This window comes from Phyllostomus hastatus, unplaced genomic scaffold, assembly GCF_019186645.2.
Source record: "Phyllostomus hastatus isolate PE091 unplaced genomic scaffold, TTU_PhHast_1.1 phas_scaffold_501, whole genome shotgun sequence".
Classification (NCBI taxonomy): Eukaryota; Metazoa; Chordata; class Mammalia; order Chiroptera; family Phyllostomidae; genus Phyllostomus; species Phyllostomus hastatus.
Genome location: NW_025334033.1, coordinates 8518577 through 8540584, shown reverse-complemented (window position 1 = coordinate 8540584; position 22008 = coordinate 8518577). Strand labels below are relative to the sequence as shown.

Below are 22008 nucleotides of genomic sequence, written 5' to 3'. Positions count from 1 at the left end.
GCAGAGCTGGTGGGCCTGGAGCCCTGGACCAGGGCAGCTATCTAGGTGTGAATGCTGTGGAGAGCAGGCCATGGTCTGCATGGCTCCTTGCTCCTGATTAAGAGGTTTCAGTGAGCCCTGGGTTAGGGGGTAGAATGAGCTCTCAGAAAGGAAGTACTGGAATCAGTTTTAGAGCTAGAAGTTTTAAGATAATTTCTTCCACCCACCCCCCCACCCTCAAAGCCCGCTTTCTTGATTTCCAGCCACTGCACGGCTCTTTCACAACTCCTAAGTCCCTCAGTTCTGAGAACCCAAACAGAGACCGCTTTCTCACTGGGAGCAGTTTCGGGCCCCTTCCTATGGACAGCTGAAAGATAGTAGCTTTTCACTTTCCAGGGATGAGAAGCAAATAGGGGAAGGGAGAAGCTGCTGCAGAAAGCGGTCATTAGCCTTAGTGGCTGCTCCCAGAGCCCCTGTGGAGCCAGCAAGCAAGATGCAGGGCCCTGGCTTTCCTGGCTAGGCCCCTCTCCCCTGGGAAGGAGCCTGTCTATTTCTCAGCTCTTGCAGTCTCAGGGGTATTTCACTTCCTGTTTCCCTCACTCTCTGCCGTCATTTTGGGTCCACACACCACCAGGAGGATTGGGTTTTCTGTGGACTAGAGTGGCCAGTGGAAAGCTCATGTTGGGGAGGAGAGGGCCACACTAGACACCTACTATGGAACGCTCGCTCCCAGAGACAAGAGGAAGTCCAGAGGTTTTGAACACTCAGTTTAATTTAAAACAGGCACAAGTGCAAACAATTCACAAAAGTTTCTAGGGAAGATGCTTTTGTTTTCAAAACTCTGACCCTTAAAAAAAAATCCTTTTTTTTTTCTTGTTTCTTTTTTGCCCCAAAGCAGGCCACTAGGGAGCAGAGGAATCTAAAAATACGATCTAGATAGGGTCTGGGCTCCCGGTGTTCTTCCCTGTCTCACAACAGCCCTGGAAGTAGGAGGAGGACAAGGAGACAGGTGCCTGAGGAGGCAGTGAGGGGCGGAGGGTTTGCACAAATGGGGTGCCCATTCTCTGGACATGATGGGGCCCCAGGAGCTGGTTCACCTCTGCCCCAGACCAGGATTTTGGAAAGAAAGAGTCCCTGATGTCTTGGTTGTTGAGATGAAGCTCACAGGTAAAACAGAGTTTGTTTCCTCGACCTCGCACGCTCAGGCCCTCAGGCTCCACCACGCAGGGGAAACCGGGAGCCCCGCGCAGCCCACGGGACGAGTTCGTCTCCACACGGACCTCTTCACTGTTCGGGTAGAGACACAGGACTTTCGGGGGTGGGAAGCCAGATCAGGAGAGCCGGGCCCCTCAGAGCAGAACTTAGTGGGGAAGAGGACGAGGATGCCTAACTGAAGGGGCCAGGCTGTGGGGGTGGCCTTCCTCCACTCACACACACACGGGCACATGTGAGCACCCGCACCCTGTGAAGTGACACCACCTTGGCCACCGGCCCCAGTATTTCTCTTTCACCCAGAAAATGTCCCTTCCCCTCCCATGGCCTGCGAACGGGCTGCCCACAGCTGGGAGCGGCCGTGCACGAGGGCGCAGTGCAGGGTCTGGAAGCAGGTGCAGGTGGGGCTGTGCCTTTAGGAAGGCAGATCAAGGGAAGACGATGGGTGCAGGTAATAAAAGCCTTCCCTGTGACCCTCTCCAGACACCAGGGTTTGGAACTGGATCTGAGAACAGCAAGTATCCTAGTGAAGACAGGCACTCTGCCCTCTTGGGTGGCCTGGGATGCCAGTATACAATTGCCTTTAAAAAAATCGCAGCAGCCTTTTCTGCTGTGTTGGCTGCAATGTCCAGAAATGCTGGTCTCCGTGTGTCTTAGAAATATCCCTGTGCAAATAACAAAGGGTCATTCTGAAAAAGGGGTCTCCATCATCCCAAAGGCAACTGGGGACTCTCTTGTGAGGGGAGAGAGACTGAGGGGCAGGTCCGGCCTGGCCCAGTGGGCTGAAGGGCAGGAGGGTGGGGGTGGGGTTTCACATTCAATCTTTGGAGAGAATACTGAGAGAGTGAGGCAAGCAGGCCCTGCCAGCAAGCTGGTTGCCCAATGTCCCCTGCCTGTGGGCACAGGTGGCAGGTGCACCCTGGGGGTGGGCTCAGCAGGTGGAGGTCTGCTTGCGGTAGAGCTGGATCAGGGGCACCAGGCACTCGGGGAGCCCAGTCTGCAGCAGGAAGGGGTGGTCCAGGAGCTCCTGGGCCGTGGCTCTCTCCTGGGGGTCCCGCACCAGCATCCGTTCCAGGAAGTCTCGCAGCACTGGGGAAACCTGTGGAGACAGGGCAGTGAGGAAAAGCTACGATCTGTAGTCATGTTGGGGCTACCATACACCTGGCCCCACCATCATCTGAAAGTCTTAAATTCTCTCTTTTCTTCCTGCTGCCTCCCAGGTTTAGCACTTCTGGGATTATCTGGTAGGCATAGAAAATCAGTATCAGTCCAGAAAAAGTGGCCAGTTTGCCTCTAGGGGGTGCTGCTGAGCAACAGACTTAGGATGCCTGGAGCCCTGGGGAGGGGAGCTCTGAATACAGCCCAGCTCTAAATACAGCCCATTCCACACCCCCTTTCTCTGGGCTCTCTCTGCGTTCAGGTCCTGTGGAAGGGGGCACGGGATAGGTATCAGTGATGCAGCCCTGTGTTTATCCCTAACCTCCAGGAAGCTGCAATTTTCTCTAGACCTCAGTTTTCTCATCTGCAAAATGGGCTAATAATAAATTGTGCTTGTTCTGTCTGCCATAAAGGGCTTTAGTGAGGATAAAAAAAAGAGGTTAGGGATGAAGAAGTGTTTCTGAAAAATAGAAAAGAACAAGGTGGGCCCTGAAAAGGAAGATTTCTTTGTTGCTCTAAGCCTTAGAGTCAAGTCAAGGACTTACCTTGGTTACTTTTGAGCCAGTACCTTGAGGTGAGGTAAGAAGGCTGCCTGCTCTGGGTAACTAGTCAACTGGAAATGTCCCCTATCTGCTAATGCTGGGGTCAGCAGTGGTCCCCCAAAACTTGCTGTCTCAGAGGTGTTTCCCATCCAGCTGTGTTTGAGCCACAGGACTTCAACCCTCTGGGACACTTCTCACTCTGGCCACCAGATGGCAGAGACACTTTGCAGCCCTGTGCTGACCTGGCCACCAGACAGGTGTCTACAGGTGAGGCCTGCTGGTTTGGGTGGATTTGGTAAAAAAGGGTTACACACGTGTGTGCACACACACGCGCACGCGCGCACACACACAGGTTTTAAGGGGAAAACTGTGGCTCAGATGTGGTCAGGATGTGCAGTGATGGAGGACAAGCCGATTCACTGCGACAGACTGGGGAGGGCCACGCCGAGGCTCAGCTCTCGCGACAGCTGGGGCTGAAGGGTTCCCGCTCAGCTCTCCTCTCTAGATCCCTCCCCAGATCACCAGGGATTCCTGGCAGCTTTGCTCTCCCTTCTCTCAGGCTCCTGTCAATCTCCCGCAGGTAGAAACTTGCCGGAGGGACCGTGGGAGTCTGTATACAGACGTGGCTCCATGCCTAGGTTCGGGCGTTGTGTGGAGGAGGAGGAGTCTTTTCCAGGAACCCAGACTCTGGCTTCTGTGAAAGGGAGAGGCTGGGCCTGGGAGCCCAGGCTCTGGTCCTCTAAACTTCAGGGAGAATGGGGTCTGTGGGGTCACGCATTATGCACCCACTGACCTTATGAGAATTTCTCAGCTTGGGTGGGGAGCTGTCCCGGAGCCTCTTCATGGCTTGCACTGGGGAGTCACTGAAGTAGGGTGGCTCCCCATCCACCATCTCAATCACCATGATGCCCAGAGACCAGATATCCACCTGCAGGAGGAGAATGTCGCTGACTCTGCTGGCCAGAGCCTGACCCTGGGTAGCAGCACGCTGCGGGGGGAGGGGGGGGGGCGGCGGGCAGCTGCTCCCAGTTCTCCGTAGTGAGTTAGCTTCCTTCCTGGACACTTGCCCTGTGAGCAATTACTTCCTGTATGAGTGACCTTGACCAGGGACACTCTCTGAGAAAGATTATCACATATGGGGAAGCCTGGCCATATCCCACCTTGCCCTTGAGCTGGGGACAAGCATTTTGGGGACCAGTTTGTGGCAGCAAAGTCACAGGCAAGAGTAGACCCATCCAAGAAGGGACAGTGGGCAGTGCGGTAGGGTCTTGAGTAAGTGGGGACCTGAGAACCAGGGCTATTTTTGGTGGGAGGGGACCCAAAGAGGAAAATTTCCCAGCGATTTCTGGGAGGGCTGGGGGATGGAGGGATCGGTTACCTCGGTGGCATACGGAGACCTGGAGATCACTTCCGGGGCCATCCAGTAGGGAGTTCCCACCAGGGACTTCCTCTTAGGGACGTCTTTGCTGATCTGAGCGCAGAACCCGAAGTCTGACAGTTTCACCTGGGGGTCAGGCAGGAGGGAAAAAGGGGAGTGGTGAACTAGGATGGGCCATGCTGGGGGAGCAGGGAAGTGGGAGTGTGGGGGTGCCAGGGTGGGGAGGTCCCTACCCTGCCATCAAGGGTCAGCAGGATGGAGTCACTCTTGATGTCCCGGTGTATGACACCCTGGGCATGCAGATAAGCCAGGGCCTGCAGCACGGCCTCACACACAGTGGCAATCTGCTCCTCGTTCAGCCTGGACAGGGAAGGCAGGGCCACCATCGGAAGACAATGTTAGCTTTGGCTGGGCTACAGGACAGATGGGCTGAGAGAGCAGGCACCCCACAGGCCCCACAGTTCCTGGGCGGCGTGTGCAGGAGCCCTGTTAGGAGGGAACCCTGGAGGAAGTGGGCCTGGGCCTGGGCTGGACACCCCCTTGCCCTCCCACTGCCCTGGGTCTTTGGGTCCTCTTAACCTGAACAGATGGGGGCTCTGGGGGCGATCTGAGAGTTCCCCAAATCTGCTGGGCCCCCGGCTGCCTGACATCCCTGCCAGGCAATGGTGGGGCAGCCAGCACTCGGGGCCCAGCCCCCAGCTGCCCACCTGACTTGGGAGATGATGTCGGTGAGGGCCCCGCCCTGCAGGAACTCCATAAGCACCCACAGCTCCTCGCCCACCAGGTAGCTCTTGTACATCTCCACCACGTTGAGGTGCTGGTAGTCCCGCATGATCACCACCTGGGGGCAGGCGGGGATGCCTGAGTGCCGGGCAGACCCCACAGCCCTGCTCGCACCCATCTGGCCTGGCTCCTGGCTCGGAGCTCCCTGCCCATCCCAGATGACCGCCCACATCCACTTTCTCCTCCCACCTCATTAAAGAGCAGCTCCCTGCGCTGCTGCTTCCTGAGGTCCATCATCTTGACGGCCACCTGGCGGCCCGAGTGCTTCTCCCAGGCCAGGCAGACAATGCCCGTGGAACCCTCGCCAATCTTCACGTAGCTGTCCAGCAGCAGCCGGGGGTCACCCTGGTCCACCACCATCCTGAGTGCAGCCTTGAACTGCTCGTGCGTCACGATGCCCGTGTCCTCACCAGCCAGGGCACCCTTGGCTACCGTGGGGTCCTGGGGCAGGTACAGGTTGCTGGTGCTGATCTGGGTGTGCCGGGTTCGTGGGGAGCCAGCAGGGGAAGACCGGCCTGGAGGAGGGCCAGCGGCGGGAGCTGTGCGGAGGGACTTCTGGGGGCTGCTGGTATCTGAGGTGGTCAGAGGGCTGAAGGTCCCCGTGGGCTGGTCTGAGGGCAAGGACTGGGCCTTGGCCACCAGGCTTGTGGGGGAGCCTTGGCCACAGGCTTGTGGTGGTCGGAATGAGGAGCTGGGCTGCAGGGAAGAGAAAGAGAAAGAGGTCTGGCCGTGGGGATGTCTGGAGCAAACGTCCCACAGCAGAGGGCGGCTGCCATGACACCCGGACACGGGCCAGGTTAATCACCAGGGCATCGGGCCAAGTTGGGGCAGTGCTGCAAGCAAAGCTTTTCAAACGGAGCAGAAGCCAAACGACAGTCCTGCTTGGGAAACCAACCCCCACTGCTCCCAGGTGAGCAGACCACACAAGAGCTCTCTATATCCACTTGCCTGCTCCTGGGAAGACAAAGAAAGCAGAGTCCCTGGGGCGTCCTTGTGCTAGCTAGGTGTTTCTTCCTGGGGAGTTGACAGCCAGAGCCCTGAGAGACCACTGGGAGGCGGTGCTCCCTCTGCAGCCGGCTGCGCGGGGTTCTGGGTCAGAGGCAGTGGTCCCTCCCGCGGTTCCCCACCCAGGGGCCCACGCAAGTGGAAGTGCTGCTGCGTCCCCCACAGAGGACTGCAGGGCCGTGCTTCCCTCTCGGGGCTTTCAGGTCCCCCCCACCACACACACACACACACTGCCCCGGGCTGAGATATGGTGCCAGAGAGAACTGGGATCAGGAGGGTAGGTCAGCCAAACCCAGCCCTTGGGGCCAGGGATCCTGGGGAAGTTTTCTGAGGGCTCCCCAGAGGAGCCCCTCCACTTGCTCTCAAGCACAAAACTCCTGGCTGGGGACCACCCACAAGCAAGGGATGGCAGGGCCTGTCCGTGTGGGAAGGGAGGGGAGCTGGAGCTGAGAGACAGACAGACTGCCATCCCCCCCCCCCCCCCGCCCCACACGAGCCCTGTGCAGCCCACCCCTGGAAGCTTTTGAAGCTCCCCCGCCTTTCTAGGCCCGGAGTCTCCCACCAGTCCTGTCAGGAAATGACCCCCAACCTCGGGGGCTCCCCATGCAGCTGGTGGTGTGCGACACGATATGAATTATGTGTTTTTAAGAGGGGCACGGGGAGAGGGCCCTAAGCAACCCAATAGGGGCCTTCGGGCCGCAGAGAGGCCCTCTCAGGGCTCCTTGGAGCCCACCGCAGGCGGTTGTCCCGGTGCCGCTGGCTACCCGCCCCGGTTCCTGGAGCTGCCGCCACTTTCAGGAAGCCTTCTCAAGCAATGAGCTTGGGCTGAGCTGCTTGCTCAGGAGCCCCAGGTCTGGGCCCTGGGTCCCCTGGGCTCAGCCAGAGCCTTTCCAGCCTCTGCAGCACCCCTCCCCAGGCTTCGGGGCCCCCACCCCACCACAGTCCCCGGCCTTGTCTAGGGCTGAGCAGGTGTCCCTGCCTGCAGAGAGCTGAGAGCCCAGCACTGCCGTGGCCGGGGACGTGGGGCACAGGGGTGATGCGGCCAGACTTGGTCTTCACCTCCGCAGGGATAGGTCCAAGTGTCCCTCCGCTGGCCCTGCTGCCTGTCTCCACAAGGAGGGAGCTTTTACTCAATGTCACCACAGGAAGGGACCAGATGAAACTTGCTAAACCACACCAGGAAAGGGAAAGGAGACAAATACAAAATTAAGAAATTTTGTTATGGGCTCTGGATTAATTCTGGAGTTCCTTGTGTGCCTGAGACCTCTTTTCTGGCAGGGAACCGCAAGCAGAGTCGTGGGCAGAGTTACAGCGGTGCTCATGCTGCCTTCCCGGCCACGGTAGCAGCACTGGGCTCCCCGGCTGTGGGTCTGGGGCTGCACTGTAAGTGCCCCAAAGGCAGAGGCCATGGCATAATATTCAAAAAATAATAAAGCCATTCATTGCAGGTTTAACACTCGGACAAGGGCCTTAAATGCATTATCTCATTTGATTCCCACAACCCTGTGGGCTGTTTTATTATCCCATGGGCACTCTTATTATCACACTTGTAGATGAGGAAACGGGGTCAGAAAGGCTAAGTACCTTGCCCAGAGTCACTGAGTAGTGAGGGGCAAGGCAGACTTCAGCTCCGGTCAGCCCAACCCCTGGCCCCTGTGCACACTCGTGTCGTGTATCATTGGCATGCAATGGAGTACCCAGTACACAGTAGGGGCCTAACCGATGTTTGCTGATTACTGAGGTCTTCTGACGTGGCCTTTCTGCCTCTAAGCGGAACCACTTCTAAATCCCCAGATTTATAACTGTCCTGTCTCTTTGTCCTCCCCGCCCCCACTCGAGGTCTTCTATTGCTCTTTAGCCAAAGTGAGTGACCACAGGCCAAGCTGCCTGGGCCAAGCCCGTGAGCCCTAGTGCCACAGGTGCTCCTGCAGCCACTCCTGGCCGGCCTTGGCCACCGGCAGCCTGGCCTCCTCCGGCCCTCGCAGCACTGCTGCCGGCCTGCAGGCCTGCACGGGCTGAGTGTGCGGGGCTCCTGGGGCTGCGAGGGAGGAGCAAGCTGGACGCCTCCCATCCGTGTGGTGATTTGCCTGAAGCAGTGTTCTCGACTGGGAGTGACTGCCACTCAAGGGAAGTTTGGCCGTATCTGGAAGGATTTTGGTGGTCTCATCAGCAGGGTGCTGCTGCAGTCTAGGGGGCAGAGACCAGAGATGCTACTAAATGTCCCACAATGCACAGGACAGCCCCTGTGACAAAGGATGATCCAAATGCCTCCAGTGCAGGGTTGAGAGGCTCTGGCTCCCAGCAGCTCAGACGAGGTCTCAGCTCTGCCTCAGAGGCCCGGCTTAGGGTATTTACGTAGAAACTTGCGCCCAGAGTGCCGAGAAGGAAAGCACTCCCCCGAACTCAGAACCGTGGTGTCTCCAAGCCCAAGACAACCACCACTTTCCTCCACGGGTGTGCGGCCAGCCCAGCACACCGGCAGCAGGGCCGGTGGTGGGCACCCAGTGCAGTGTGAGGGCATGGGCCGACTGGCAGTCTGGGTGGGCAGCCCTCACCCGGTTGTGGGGTGCTGCCAGGATCCCAGAAACACGCATGTCAGTGCCTAGCCCAGTGCTGACACCCCCTCTCCCCAAGTCCCTGCAGCCCTCTCAAAGGACTCCCAAGAGGGAGGGGGCAATCAAGCCCCCTTACACACCAGCAGGGTGCGCTGTGCTGCTCCAGCCTCGGTTTTCTAGGGAATGTCCCCCCAGGGGCACAGACTCCCAGACCCCTCCGCTCACAGACTCCCCGTTCCTCACACAGGAAACGTCAATCCACTTCTCATCTCTTTGTCCCCAGGCCTCTACTCCGCAGGGGAGATGGCCCACTGTCCCAGTGCAGGGCTGGAGGGCACAAGGCCCAGAGCATTCCCTGGGTGCTGCAGGCCGGCAGTGACTGAGAGAGGCGGAGGTCCAGGCCCCTACCCCCACGCCCCACCCATACTCAGGCCCTGGACAGTGCCAGCACTGCGGGGCAGGGACCAGGCTTGCCCTCTCCCAGGGGAGGGAGCCTCCATCACGGAGCTACCAGTTTCTTAGTTCTGACGTTGAACCCTCGGGCTGCTTGCTGCCTACACTAATTTCTGCCGTTCCCTCAGGAAGGAGCTAGAGAGCCAGTGTCGGCTGAGACCGCGAAGCCTTCCCTCCCTGACTCGCGAGTGACACCTGGGGGCTGCCTCACCCCTCTGAGTCAGTCTTCTCGGTGGCCAAAGGGGAAAGGATGTTACTGCCACCGCAGGCAGGATGCCACACGGCACGTAAGAAGCCAAACGGTTCTCCTCGGCCTCCCCAGAAATGTCACCATGAGGTCCCCCTTCACTGTTTCCTGTTTTATAAGAAAAATATGTGCATCTGAGACTGTCACACAGGCCAAAAGTCAGTTCTCCGGCTCCCTCTGGGCCCAGGCAGATTCAATCCTCTAGCTTTTCATACCACGCACAAACTTGAAATTAATCACTACAGAAATATTAAACAAAACCACCACCACTGAACAAAGGGCAGGCAGGCATCCTCACCAGGGCCAGGAACACTGCCGAATGCTGGTGGGGAGAGGCAGTGCGGGGCCTCTGGTGCAAGTGAGGGATGGGGGTGGCAAGAAGGTCTGAGAAGAGGGAGGCAGAGAGGCCTCACCCTGCCCAGGGCCAGAGCCCTCATCTCTGCTGGGGCCTGGGTGGGGGCTGCTGGGCACCCGGGACAGGTGAAAGTCTGGGCTTCTGTGGTTAAAGATGCTGCTTTTTCAGGGGGTGTCTGCCAGCCCGTGAGGTCCACCTAGACACACCCCAGAGGACAGGGGAGTGAGCTGCTTGCACCACAAGCCCCTCGGAAGCACCCCTGGAAAACGACCTGGTGTACAACCTCTGACTCACATGTGTGAAGCCTCTGGAGGAGGAGGGCTGAGCTGGTTCAGGAAAGAACCCTCAGTCTAGGCTGAGCTGATTTCTTGATTATTTTGTCCCCTCAGGCTGTCCCCAACCCAACCTGGTAAACAGGGAAGGCCAGGCAGGGCCCGAGTCCCTGACACACATCCCCCAGGCCAGCCCCCAGCCCTGCCGAGAGGGGCCCCAGAGGGCAGTCCCCTACATACCTTGCTCTGTGGCGGGGGGCCGGGCTTGCTGCTGCTCGGAGGGGCTGTGGCGGGAGTCGACAGGAACATGCTCCGGAACAGCCTGTGCTTCAGGCTGCTCTCCTGGGTCTTGGGGCTGGGGCTGCCCTCCCCACCCGGCCTGCCCGCCGAGCCCACCAGGCAGGACTGCGGCCGGGCCTCCTCGGGGCCATGCCTGGCTGCCTTGGTCCCACGCCTTCCGGCGGCTGCAGGGGGTGAGGTGCCGGGTGGGGAGCTCTGTAGGCAGGCGCCCAGTTGCAGGCAGCGCTGCGTGGCACCCTGGAACTCGGTGGGGCCCAGGGACTGTGCCTTGGTGGCCAGCCCATTGGGCAGGACCCGTGGGCTCTGAGGTTCTGGCCATGGCATCTGCTGGCGGCCTGCTGGTGCGCCCCCATTGCAGCTGAGGTAGAGGCCATGGGGGTCAGTGCGCTCAGACTGGGGGCTCTGCAGGTACATGTCCGGATCGGCAGCCCAGGGCTCCTCCCCTAACAGCCCCAGCGACTGTGCCCGCCGTCGGCTGGTGGGGCTGCGCCCACGCAGGGTGTTGGAGCTGATGGCTGACAGCTTCTGGATGTCGTTGAGCAGCCCCGAGATGTAGCCGTCCACGGGCACGGAGCTGCCCCGCACCACGGTCTGCAGGGGGAGCAGAAGAGCAGGGGTGAGAGGCCTGCTCTCGGCAGCGAGGGGCAGCCTGGGGCCAGGCCGGGAGGGGGCCTCCTGGGGGCCTTGAGGAGGAACACCTAAGGACCTTGTCTGCTATGTTATCCATCCACTCCTTGATTTTTCAGCCACTTACCTGGGCCTGTGGTGGGTCAGACCCGTGATGGAGCAGAAATAAAGGGAAAAGGCCCATTTCCATGGGGCTCGAAGTCCAGCAGGGCACACAGGTGAGGAATCACAGGCTACAATCCAGCACGCTGAATGGTGTGGGCAGCTGAGCTTGGGAAGCTGAGGGGAACCAGCGGGGACGGGGCACCCACCAGGCACTACCCGAGGCCCCCTGCCATCCTCTAGCTCTGCCTGTGGCCTTCGGGAAGATGTGTGGAGCTCTCCAAGGAGGCAGGGACCGTTCCGGACTCTCCTCCGCACTCACTGGCTTTGTGGCCTCCTAATCCTGACCCAGCCCCTCCCAGGCTCCTGGCTCTACCCTTCTTGACCCACACAACCCAATCCCCTAGTCCCACAGGGGCTGCAGGTCCAAGTACTGCGTGGGCATCCTTCCTACTAAAAGATTATTTGTTGTTCTCTGAAATTCAAATGTTCTTGGGCATTCTCTATTTTTATTTGCCATATCTGGCAACCCTTCCCTTTAGAGGACTCTCCAGGGTCCCCCTCCCTGGGTCACCCGGGGAGCGAATGAGAGGCTTGGTCGACAGGGAATAAATGGCGGCTAATTGATAGCTGGTGACTGGGTGGGTCCTCCAGGTGTCTTTGTGGTTTGGCCAGGCCCGGGCATGGGTGGAGCAGGAGAAGCTGAACTTGGCCTCCCCATCCCTGCCCCCCACCTCACCTTCATGGGCTGCAGCTGCACCCGAGTGATGCGTGAAGGGTCCACCACGGGCTTGGGCCGCCGGAGCGTGTCCAGGATGTTCTGCCATTGAGGGGGGAGGCCCACGAACTTCCCTTCTTTAGGGTCAAAGGAGGTGTGGACTCGGTGCTGGAAGTTCTGTGGGGCTGAGATCTCAGGGCGTTTCTTCTTTTTCTTGCGGAACATGGTGCCTGCGTGGGGAGGGTCAGGCTGAACTCTGGCGGGGGCTTCACCGGGGCCGGCCCCAGGGAGTAGGGGCGGCTGCAGGGGGTGCTGGGGCACCAGGTTCTGGGCGCTTTCCCTCCCTGGGAGCACGTCTTCCCTGCCTGGGCCCAGGGCTTCCCCGCACCCCCCACCCCACTTCCTCAGGAAAACGGCCAGCTCCCAGCAGAGGGGTCCCAGAAACAACAAAAGCGCCACATAAGCCAACACAGACAATCAACGAAGGAAAGAGGTGCCTGTCCGCTGGTCTGTGCCAGGCCCCCTGTCGAGCAGGTCGGCTCCGGGGTGCGTCCTTATGAGACCCAAAGCCCATTACAAACATCGCCCACTGTCCAAGAATTAAAAACGGGGCAAAGCGGGAGGAGAGCTGGCAGATGCATGTTATAAAGTGCGTATGACCCTGATTTTTCGACCAGATAAGAAAGTAGAAGAAAAGGAAAATATGCACCAATCTCACTTAGGAACATGAATGTGAAAGTCCTAAACTAAACTAAGAAGTTGAATCCAATAGTATGTTAAGTTTTTGTTGTTGGCTTCTGTTTTACCGCGATCAGCTCGGGTTGCCCCTGCACGGCTTGACCACAGAAGGCCTGTGGATGAGGCGCACAACCTTCACGAAAGCCAGCCCCCCAAGCCGCGGACCTGTTGCCGGTCTGGGACCCTGGCATTATCAGGTGCTCCGCCCAGACCCTGGGAAGCCCGAGGGGCAGCCTTCTCAGGAGTGAAGCTCTCCAGGGGAGAGAGCCCCGCCCCCCTGGGGCCCGTTCTCTGGGTCTCAGAACACTGGCTCACAAAACATCCAGTCAAACCTGCCTCCCTCTCCTCTCCTTGCCACTCTGGGGTCTAGCCGAGGCCCTGGTGCGCTCCCTCGCAGCTCCGGGTGGCGCTGGCGCGTGGATTTGAGAGAGGGAGACTGGAAACCCAGGAGGTCAGGTGACTCCTCCCAAGTGCTGCTCCGGCCTCACCTTCAGGAAGACCCTGACGAGACCACACATGATGGAGGTCGGGGTCACAGGGTCACTTTGTGTTTGGAGTGGCTCAGAACAGCTCAATGGGTTTTAAAAATCTTTTTCTTTAATGTGGTAAATAAAATGCACTTAGTGGGTTCTTATGTCACCTGAAAAGGTCACTTCTGGGTTTAAAAAAATATGTTTCTTGAATGCTCACGTCATTCATCTGTCCATAGATCTGGGGGACCTTTGGATACTGGGGCGTTCTCTTTTGGATCCTGCTCTGGAAACAGCATTTTCCTGGGCACTTCAGCAGGTTCTGGAGAAGGTCACAGATCCGGGAGGCAGCTGGCGCCCACTCAGGACAGCCATGGGCTTGAATAGCCGCAGCTTCCCCGCTGGAGTTCACCCAGTGTGGGTCAGTCTGAACCCATGTCCTACCCCTTGGAATGTCAGCTACTCTCCAGGGCCCTGAGGTTCAGGAGTCCACCAAACACCCCCTCCGAGCAAAGCACCCCATATGGGACCCCCACGGACCAAGGATTTCGAAGTGAATGCACCTATCTGAGTTGCAGGTGAGCTGTGGGGGTCCCCCACTAATCTGGGAGACTTGGAGCAAGTTACCTGGATGGTCTGAGCTTCCTTCACTGGTAAAATGGGGTTAATGGGCGATACTGCACAGGGTTCGGAGAGCATTACGTGAGCAGATTGCTGGGCCACTTCTCTGGGTCCCTGCTTCTAAGCTCGGGCCCTACAGACAGGGCACGTGCGCAGATACTAGCCTGGGAGCAACACTAAACTTCAGCCTCAGATTCCTCTGTCAAAGGGCCAGGCCTGCCTTCTGGGACCTCAGGCCCTCGACACCTCTTCACTGTTGATTCTTGATGGTTTGGTAAAACCTAACCTCCTCCCTCTCAGCCCTTGGCTATAAAGAGTTCATCCCTCTGTCTGTCCTCACAGTGTCTGAGGTAGATAGACCCTCTATCCTGGACTTAGCTTAGCTGAGCGGAAGGTTTCTTTCTGCTCCCCCACTCTATTAACTTCCCTGCAGATGCAGGGACACGCCCTAGAGTTAAAGACGAGCTGGCTAATACTTCTTCCCCCCAGGACATCCCTCTCCCCTAGCCCCTGCCCCAGTGAGGGCCGGGGTTTCGCAGGGTACGGCATCTTTAGCAGATCATCTGAACAACTCTAGGGTCCCTGAGGCTACCCCAACAGTGGTTTCAGAACACTCTTCACAGAGGCAGAAAGCAAGGCTGGGGGAAAATAAAGATGGTCAGGTGTTGTGGAGGTGAGGGCGGGAGCCGGCAGAAGCAATGATGGAGCTCAGGCTACGGGCTGGGACAGGCAGAGAGTTAGAGGTCAGAGCCAGTCACTTAGCTAGTGGGCAGTCCACACCTACTGGGAGCCTGCCAGCACTCTTCCAAAGTGTGGTGGAGTCGGCACTGCTGGGATGATATGATTATGTACATAGAAAGTTCAGGGGCAAAGCTCTACCTACAAACCCCTGGGCTTAGGTAAGTGAGTTGAGAAGGCCTCTAATTCAAGGTTAATATAAAAAAATCAACTGTAACCCTGGCTGGGTGGGTCAGTTGGTTGGAGTGTCACCCCGTGCACCAAATGGTTGCTGGTTTGACCCCTGGTCAGGGGACGTATCTAGGCTGCAGGTTCGATCCCCAGGTGGGACACTTACAGGAGGTAATTGATAGATGTTTCTCTCTTTCTCTCCCCTGTCTCCTTGCTCTCTAAAATCAACAAACATATCTTTAGATGAGGATTAAAAAAAGAGAAATCAATTGTATTTTGACATACTTGCAACAAATAGAAAATGAAATTTTAAAAAAGTTTCTGTGATATAGTGGGAAATAGAAATCTGGTCACGGCCCCTTGTTGCTGGCGCACAGCTCCTGAACCCTTGGATTCCCCAGGGTGACAAGAATGTCAAGCTCTCAGCCTCCCCTGCCCCCACCTGTGGGGAGGGGAGAAGGGCTGGAGACTGAGTGAATCACCAGTGGTCAGTGATTTAATCAATCGTGACTGTGTAATGAAGCCTCCATAAAAACTCCCAAGTGGCAATGTTCAGGGAGCTTCTGAGTTGGGAGCCCACCCAGGTGCGGGAGGGTGAGGCGTCTGGAAAGGGCGTGGCAGCTCCGTGCTCCTGGCCACATCCCTACACCACGCATCTCTCCCATCTGGCTGCTCCTGGCTTGTATCTCTCATAATGAGCCGGTACAAGTAAGTAAGTAGTTCCATGAGCTATTCTCACAAATTACTGAACCTGAGGAGGGGTCAGGGGAACCCCTGTTTTTATGGCCATTTGGTCAGAAGAACAGGTGGCCCACGACTGGCAACTGGAATCTGAAGTGGGGGCAGGTTGGGAGACTGAGCTCCACCCCACGGGGTCTGTGCGTCCCCCAGGAAGTCGGTGCCCAAGCTGGACTGAATTGAATGGTTGAACACCCAGTTAGTGTCCGAGCTGGAGCAACGGCCTCGGGAAGAAAAAACTCTCTCATTTGATGTCAAAAGTTACCAGGAAAAAGAACCATCAGGTACCATTTACCATTTTACATTAAATATATCAAATACCTACGAATTAATGTAATCAAAAATGTGTAAGTTTTCGACATTAAAAAGTATTAAAATAATTAAAGATATTAAAGAATGTTCATGAACTGAACAACTCAATTTTGTCAAGATGTCAATTATTCAATTAATTTATAGATTTAGTTCAATCAAAATTTCAGTGTATTTCTTTTTGTGGAAATTGACAAATTGATTTTAAAATTCACAGAGAAACATAAAGAATCAGGAATAGCCAAGACAATCTTGAAGAACAGAGTTGGAGGATTATGCTACTAGATATCGAGGTTACTGTAAAGCTGTATTAATTAATACATATGAGGCTGGCACAAAGACTGATGAACAGTGGAACAGAAGAGAGAATCTAGAAATAGACTCAGTCATATCAGGTCACTCAACTCACGACAAAGGTGACACCGCAGACGGTGGGAATGGATGACCTTTTCCATAAATGCAGCGAAGCAATTAGATATCCACATAAAAAAAAGGAATCCTGAAAAATGAATTCATATCACCCCTCAAAATTAATTGGATCTAAATGTGAAGGATGAAATAATAAAGCTGGAGGGAGTGGTGGTGGGGCCAGCGGAGGGGGACCCAGTGTCTGGCCATCCCTGCCCGGGGGCCCCTGCGAGCGACTGTGCGGAGCCTAAGTTTTTTTGGGGGGGCGTCCCCTGAAGCCTCTGACCTGCTGGCGCCGAAACCCGTCCACACCCGGGGGTCCCAGAGGTAAATTAAACTACCTGGTTTTAGTTTTCCAACGCATAATTTTTTTTTTTTAATGTTTGTAAGGGTTTATTTGATCCAAACTGACAACATACACCAGGGAAAAGATCTCAGAGGACCCTGAGAACAGCAGTTTTGTGGTTGCTTCTGTGCATTTGAAATTAAGGAGGGAACCTCAGAACAGTTTTGGGAAGGTAGGAGAACGCAGACCCGAGAATTGTGTTACAGGACAGTTGAGATCAGAAGGAGGGGCTGAAAGGGGGCGCTTCAGAGCTGTGCCGACCAGGACGCACAGAAACAACGAACAGGGCCTGCCTAAGGCCCTTTTGCTAAAGAAGGTGTGTGCTGGGGCGGGACTGCTGCCTACCACCTCCTGCCCAGTTAGGGTTTCTAGTCAGGGCGCCCTGTGAGGGTACTTTCCACAGAACCCCTTTCTCTTCTTCTGCACCAGCTCAGAATTCTTGAGGTCACAGGTTAGGAGTAGGGCTTCTTTCTAAAGATTTCACCGAGATTGATTTGTACATGTAGTGTGAATGCAATGGCAGTTGAAGGAAATACAGCAAAGTATTCATTATTGTTGAGTTTGACTGGTGGGCTACAGGTGATTTCCTCCTACCCCATCTTTTTTTCTTTTCTTTCTTTTTTTTTTTTATTTTTTTGAGAGAGAGAGAGGAAGGGAGGGAGAAAGTGAGGGAGAGAAACATTGATCACATTGATCGGTTGCCTCTCGTACGCGCTCTGCACCCTGACCGAGACCAACCCCCACCCAGCCACGTGCCCTGACCAGGAACTGGATAGGAACCTCTCACTCTGGGGGACGACGCCCAACCAACTGAGCCACATCAGCCAGGGGAACCCCATCTTTCTACTCTTCTCAATTTTCCTCAAAGCCAATGAATGCTTCTCTAAAGAAAAGGGCGATCCATGATGACTGAGCCCCGAAGAGCCACTCACCCACTCAGGTATCTAATGCTCCGAGTCATTGGGAGTGAAACACCTGAGACACGAACATCCTGCTTCCTTCCCACCACAGAGCCCGAGCCCTGGGAGCACACCCGCCTGCCCAGACAGGGGCCCTCAAGGTGCCGGTTCTAGTTCTCCATCTTCCACACCCCCCCTCCCAGGGAGGGCACTGCTGCACCAGCCCTGAGGGCGTAGTGTTAACGCAAAGAGGCCACGCCAGCGCCAGCCCTTCCAGTTGCCATCCCCAGATTCTCACCTCTGCATCCACACTCAATTCATCTAGTAGAGGCACTTTCCTCAAAGACGGGACCCTGAGGAGGAAGGAAGATGATTTTTCTTCAGAGAGCCAGTCTACCTTTCCTTCTGACTTGGAAGTGCTGTGGGCCTCAGACTCTGCAGGAGACATGGACAGAGGCGGGGCGCCAGCTCAGACTCGGGGTGACCTCCTGTCTGTCTGACACCTCTCCCCAGCACAGGGCAGGGGGATTCTTCCCCAGGCTGGGGTGCATCACTGTAACAGAGGAATGCTTTGAACTTTCCTCTTTGGAATGTCTGCAAATGCTGCTTTCCGGCTGGCTGGCCCGAGACTGGACCAGAGGGGATGCCAGTGCTGGCAGGGACGAGCCCAGCCCAAACCAGTCGGAGAAGGAAGCTCCCTGGGCGCAGCCCCTGCCGAGGCTGCTTCCTCCAGCGGGAGCCGGCAGAGGAGCCTGTCAGTTCCTGGAAGAGTCTCTGGAGGAAGTGCTGCCACACCCAGTGCACCCGAGGGCAGAGCTGCTGGGAGAGTTCGGGGAACCACAGAATGGGGTCACTGACGGGGTGGGGGGGGGACAGGGGACACTGTCATGCTGGAGGGGACTCGAGACAGAAAGGGAAGTTACTGTTCTTAAGCACCTACTATGTGGGTAGGCCCTTTCCAAGGATCAACTCATTTAATCACAACAATGCTAGGGGGTAGGAATTATTATTATTCACAAATCCAGACAGGCTCAGAGAGGTTAAGTAACTTGCTCAAGGTCACAGAACCGGGGTTTGGGGTTGGGCCCTGGATGGGGTTCCACAGCCCCTGCTCCGCCCACCGGGCCCACTCCAAGGGCCTTGGGTTGCTGTTCGTCTCCTTCCTGGGGACTCTGTGAACACGGCCAGGCTGAGCAGCTTGAGTGAGCTCACAGCAACATGTAGGAGCGAGTGGACTAGGGCCAGCTCCATCGACCAAGATTGCTAGGTTCTTTCCCAGCTGATCTGTGAGTCAGAAGCCAAGGGGGCTGGGGCTGCCCTGACTTGCAGGTGGACCCTCACTTTATCTGAAACCAGGTTTCTTTTTGCCTTGTGAGGTGTGGGTGAAATATTCCAAACAGCTCACGTTGGTGGCTGTGATGTCAGGGCCTGGCACGTACGAAAAAGCCACAGAAGCAGCAGGGCTGCGTTCTCTCCAGTAGGTCAGGCCGCCTCCACAGGGTCTCGGTCTGAAGGCAGGCAGCCCACAGGCTTGGCTCGAGCAGTGGTAGGTAGAACTTTGTGGCTGCTGCTACAGTTCCGTGACCACACGGGGTTTGGGTGGCAGCCCTCAGAGCAGGGCGCTGTGGCGTGGCTGGCCTAGAGGTCATACAGGGGTAAGCAGAACAGCCGCAGCGCGGGGGTCACCCTCCCAAACTGCTCCTCCTCCAGGGCCAGGGCCTGGGGTGCGAAGGCTACCAAGCTGCCAGGTCCCATAAGCCCCAGGCAGGACTATAGCAAAATGAGCCTGCATTTGGACCTCAGACCACAGCTCTGACATCCCGATGAGTGCAGCCCCTGGGGGCGGCCATTGGGAGTGACTCCGACTGCTCTAAACAGGCTCCAGTACTTCCAGAAGTCCTCTTTGGAAACCACCTTTGGAGCCCATCTTGAACCAACACCGAGTGTTCTCTGAACCTGCCAAGTCTGCTTTCACTAGAAGTGGTGGTATCTGACCTGGTCGCCCACCTTACCCTCCAGGCCTGGCTTCCAGTGGGTTTTGGCTATTTCCATACATCAAATCCATTTCAAGGAAGGGACACTTAGCCCCCGGGAGGGATTCACAGGAACACACCGCAGGCTGGGAAGGTAGCTTCCAGAGACCAAGCGAAAGGAGTGTGCAGCTACTCTGAAGGGGGCAGGGCCTGGTTGGCTGCATTCTGAGGTGCTGGTTAACTGTGTGCTGGGAATGCAGCCGGAAGACTGGGGGAGAGGAGGCAGCTGCACCCAGCGCCCTGCTCTGAGTGCCGGGGAGCGAGAGTGGGGGCACAGCACCGCTTCCTCTGCCAGAGGCTCAGCTCCTGCTAATCAGAGCTGAGCTCTGGCTCAGGGTGGCCCCAGGGAACTCGGTTCCTGAGTTCCAGCTTGTGGCCTTGGCCTACTGTCCTTTTAAGGTCTCAGCCTTTTAGGTGGTGCCCAACGAGTGGACTCCTTTGCCTCTGCCAGCCTCTCCTGTGTGGCAGAGTGGGAAGAGGAACAGCATGTGTTCTAGCTTGAGGCCCCATTCTGGGCATTCCCAGTCACCGTGACTCAGGGAGGGCCTGGTGTAAGCGCCAGGTCATGGGCCGAGCGCTTCACGTGCAGTGTCCTCACCACGAGCCCGTGAGGTAAGACTGTTACTGTCCCATTATGCAGATGAGGAAGCCAACGCTCAGAGAGATTAAGTGATTTTCCCAAGTCAAAGAGCAAAGACGGGGCAGAACCTGTCTGTCTGCCCCAGGCCCTGATAGGGACATGGCTGTGGTCAGCTGCCGCCTCCCTCTGCCCACAAGGCGCAGTTCTCGGCCCACCCAGGGTGCTGCTTGGGGGGAGGAACTATTCTAGAATCGCGGCACTGAGACAGAAATATGACCCTGAGTTCAATAGCAATTAGACAGGCACCCCTCCTACTGCCACCATCCGGGCACAGAGTGGCCCACAGAGGACGACGCTGTCACGTCACCTCCAGAGCCGGCCCTCTCACCCAGACATCTGCGGCTTCCCGCACGCCGGCCCTGAGGAGTGGGTGCCTCGAGGCCCCCGGGTGAGAAGAGCGTGGGCCACAGCCAGCCTCCCATCAGGGAATCCTCATTGGCCAGAAGAGTTTTCTCAAACTTTACTTCCTGGAGTTCATTTAAATATAAAATTATATTATTCAATAATTTATTCTAAAGTACTTATTGTGCACTTACTCTGTTCTGGGCTCTCGGACCACAGTGAGCAAAACGAGCCCTTTCCCCCATGGAGATAGCTTGCTTTTCCAAACAGATGAGGCTGGTCACCCTCCTGAGCTCACCTCCCACCAGAGGAGATGGTGACGCTCGCCCTGGGGGGCTCACTCGGGGGTCTGGCCTCCCCTCTGGCCCTGCCCAAACCGCAGTCCCTCTTGCCTGTCTCCTGCTCACGCACTGCTCTGGTGAGTTCGGTGATGGGGAGCCCCTCCCCCTTCCCGAGGCCCCTGCCCTCTGTCCCTCGGTCCCCTTGCTACTCATCCTTTGTATGGGGCTCAGCTCTGTCCTTTCTCAGCCTCCACCGGGCGTCCAGGACTACCATCCGCCCTTCTTTATAGGACGTGAGAGTCGGGCGAGGTGGCACCCCAGCACCCTTTCCTGGCCCCCAAACACATACCAGGGGGAAGGGCCTGAAGAGAATTTCATTTGCTTTTCCGCCCAGTTGTCACCGGCGGGGTAGGTGGGTCCTAGAGCCAGGCCGTGGCCCTCACGGCCACTGCCTGAGGGTTCCGTAAGATCTGCCTGAGGCCACTGTGCTACAGTGCGGAGTGTCCCCAGGACGCTGAGTAGTACTCGGGTCCTGTCGTCACACTGGAGTGGCCCAGAGAGATGCGGTGTGTGCAGGGCAGAGGGCACTGTGCACAGAACAAGCCTGCATGTCTGGGCTCCCCGCCCTCGTCATCATTCCCACACTATAGGTCCCAGTGAATCCCCAGGGGAGAGATAATGGGGCTGTTGTTGAAAAGAATATGATAATAAAGCTCATTCAATCACTTGTGTCAACACTCCAGTTGAATAAGAGGCCAAAGAGCCAGGCTGGCCAGCCAGAGCAGGTCAATATTGACTCAGGCTCGCCTCTCAGGCCCGGCTCCAGCGGCACACTCTGCTGCAGCCCAGCGGTGGCAGCTCAGCCCTTTGACCTCTGCTCACTGTGCTGAGAATCCTAACCCCTCCCCAGTCCCTGGGACCGCACTTTCCTGGGCATGGGGTTATCTCCAAGAGAAGAGAGAAGCATGGCCTGCCGGGGGGCACTGCAGGCCAGGCTCTGTCTCACCAGCCCGGATTTGCAACAGCTTCAGAATGCAGAGGCCTGGGTCCCCATCACAGTGTCCTCAGTGCCTCGCCAGAGAGAACTTCCAGAGTCGTCCACTCACAAGATCAGGTCCCCAATCACACACACACAGATTGTGTTTTCACAGCCCTTAACTTTGTCTATTTCATTTACCCCCTCACTCTATGCTTACAGTACCACTGTGATTTGAGCCAAACCTGCTTTGCTGGGTGCAATTTAAAGACGACAGGAGGCTGGGGAGAGGAAGGAGGAGATGAGAAAGGGAAAGCACACAGGTACATGTACCAAGTACCCAGAACATGCCAGGCACAGCCGGTGCTTTTTATTATTAGTGCATTCGATGGTTACAACTCTACGCGGTAGATACTACGTGCTCTGTTACAATTAAAGAAACCAGAGCTTGGAGAGAAGCTATTGTTTGAGATGGTAAGTGTGGAGCTGGGATCCAACTCCAGTCTCTCCAACTCCAAGCTCCTCTATTCCCAGAGAAGGTAAACGACCTGCCTCAGATCCCAGAGCTACTTAGAGATCAGACTGAAAGCCTCAAGCCAGAGGCTCCCTCTA

General features: G+C 56.7%; 1 protein-coding gene across 10 annotated transcripts in view; it reads right to left on the bottom strand.

Moving 5' to 3' along the window:
• Positions 1-732: 732 nt before the first annotated feature.
• Positions 733-22008, bottom strand: part of LOC123808510 (serine/threonine-protein kinase PAK 6) — a 34718-nt gene continuing 13442 nt past the window's right edge. For 4 of the 10 annotated variants that reach the window (XM_045823197.1, XM_045823198.1, XM_045823195.1 and 1 more), the window contains 9 exons: positions 17423-17559; positions 11708-11916; positions 10180-10830; positions 5242-5748; positions 4977-5110; positions 4503-4629; positions 4270-4395; positions 3685-3819; positions 733-2290 (listed from right to left, as the gene is read on the bottom strand). In XM_045823197.1, coding sequence (XP_045679153.1) covers positions 2123-2290; positions 3685-3819; positions 4270-4395; positions 4503-4629; positions 4977-5110; positions 5242-5748; positions 10180-10830; positions 11708-11911 — 2052 coding nt within the window. In that variant the 5' untranslated portion in view covers positions 11912-11916; positions 17423-17559 and the 3' untranslated portion in view covers positions 733-2122. Of the gene's footprint in view, positions 2291-3684; positions 3820-4269; positions 4396-4502; positions 4630-4976; positions 5111-5241; positions 5749-10179; positions 10831-11707; positions 11917-14590; positions 14643-15880; positions 15971-17422; positions 17560-22008 lie in introns of all 10 variants that reach the window. The other 6 variants (XM_045823201.1, XM_045823202.1, XM_045823200.1 and 3 more) reach the window with 5 other exon arrangements.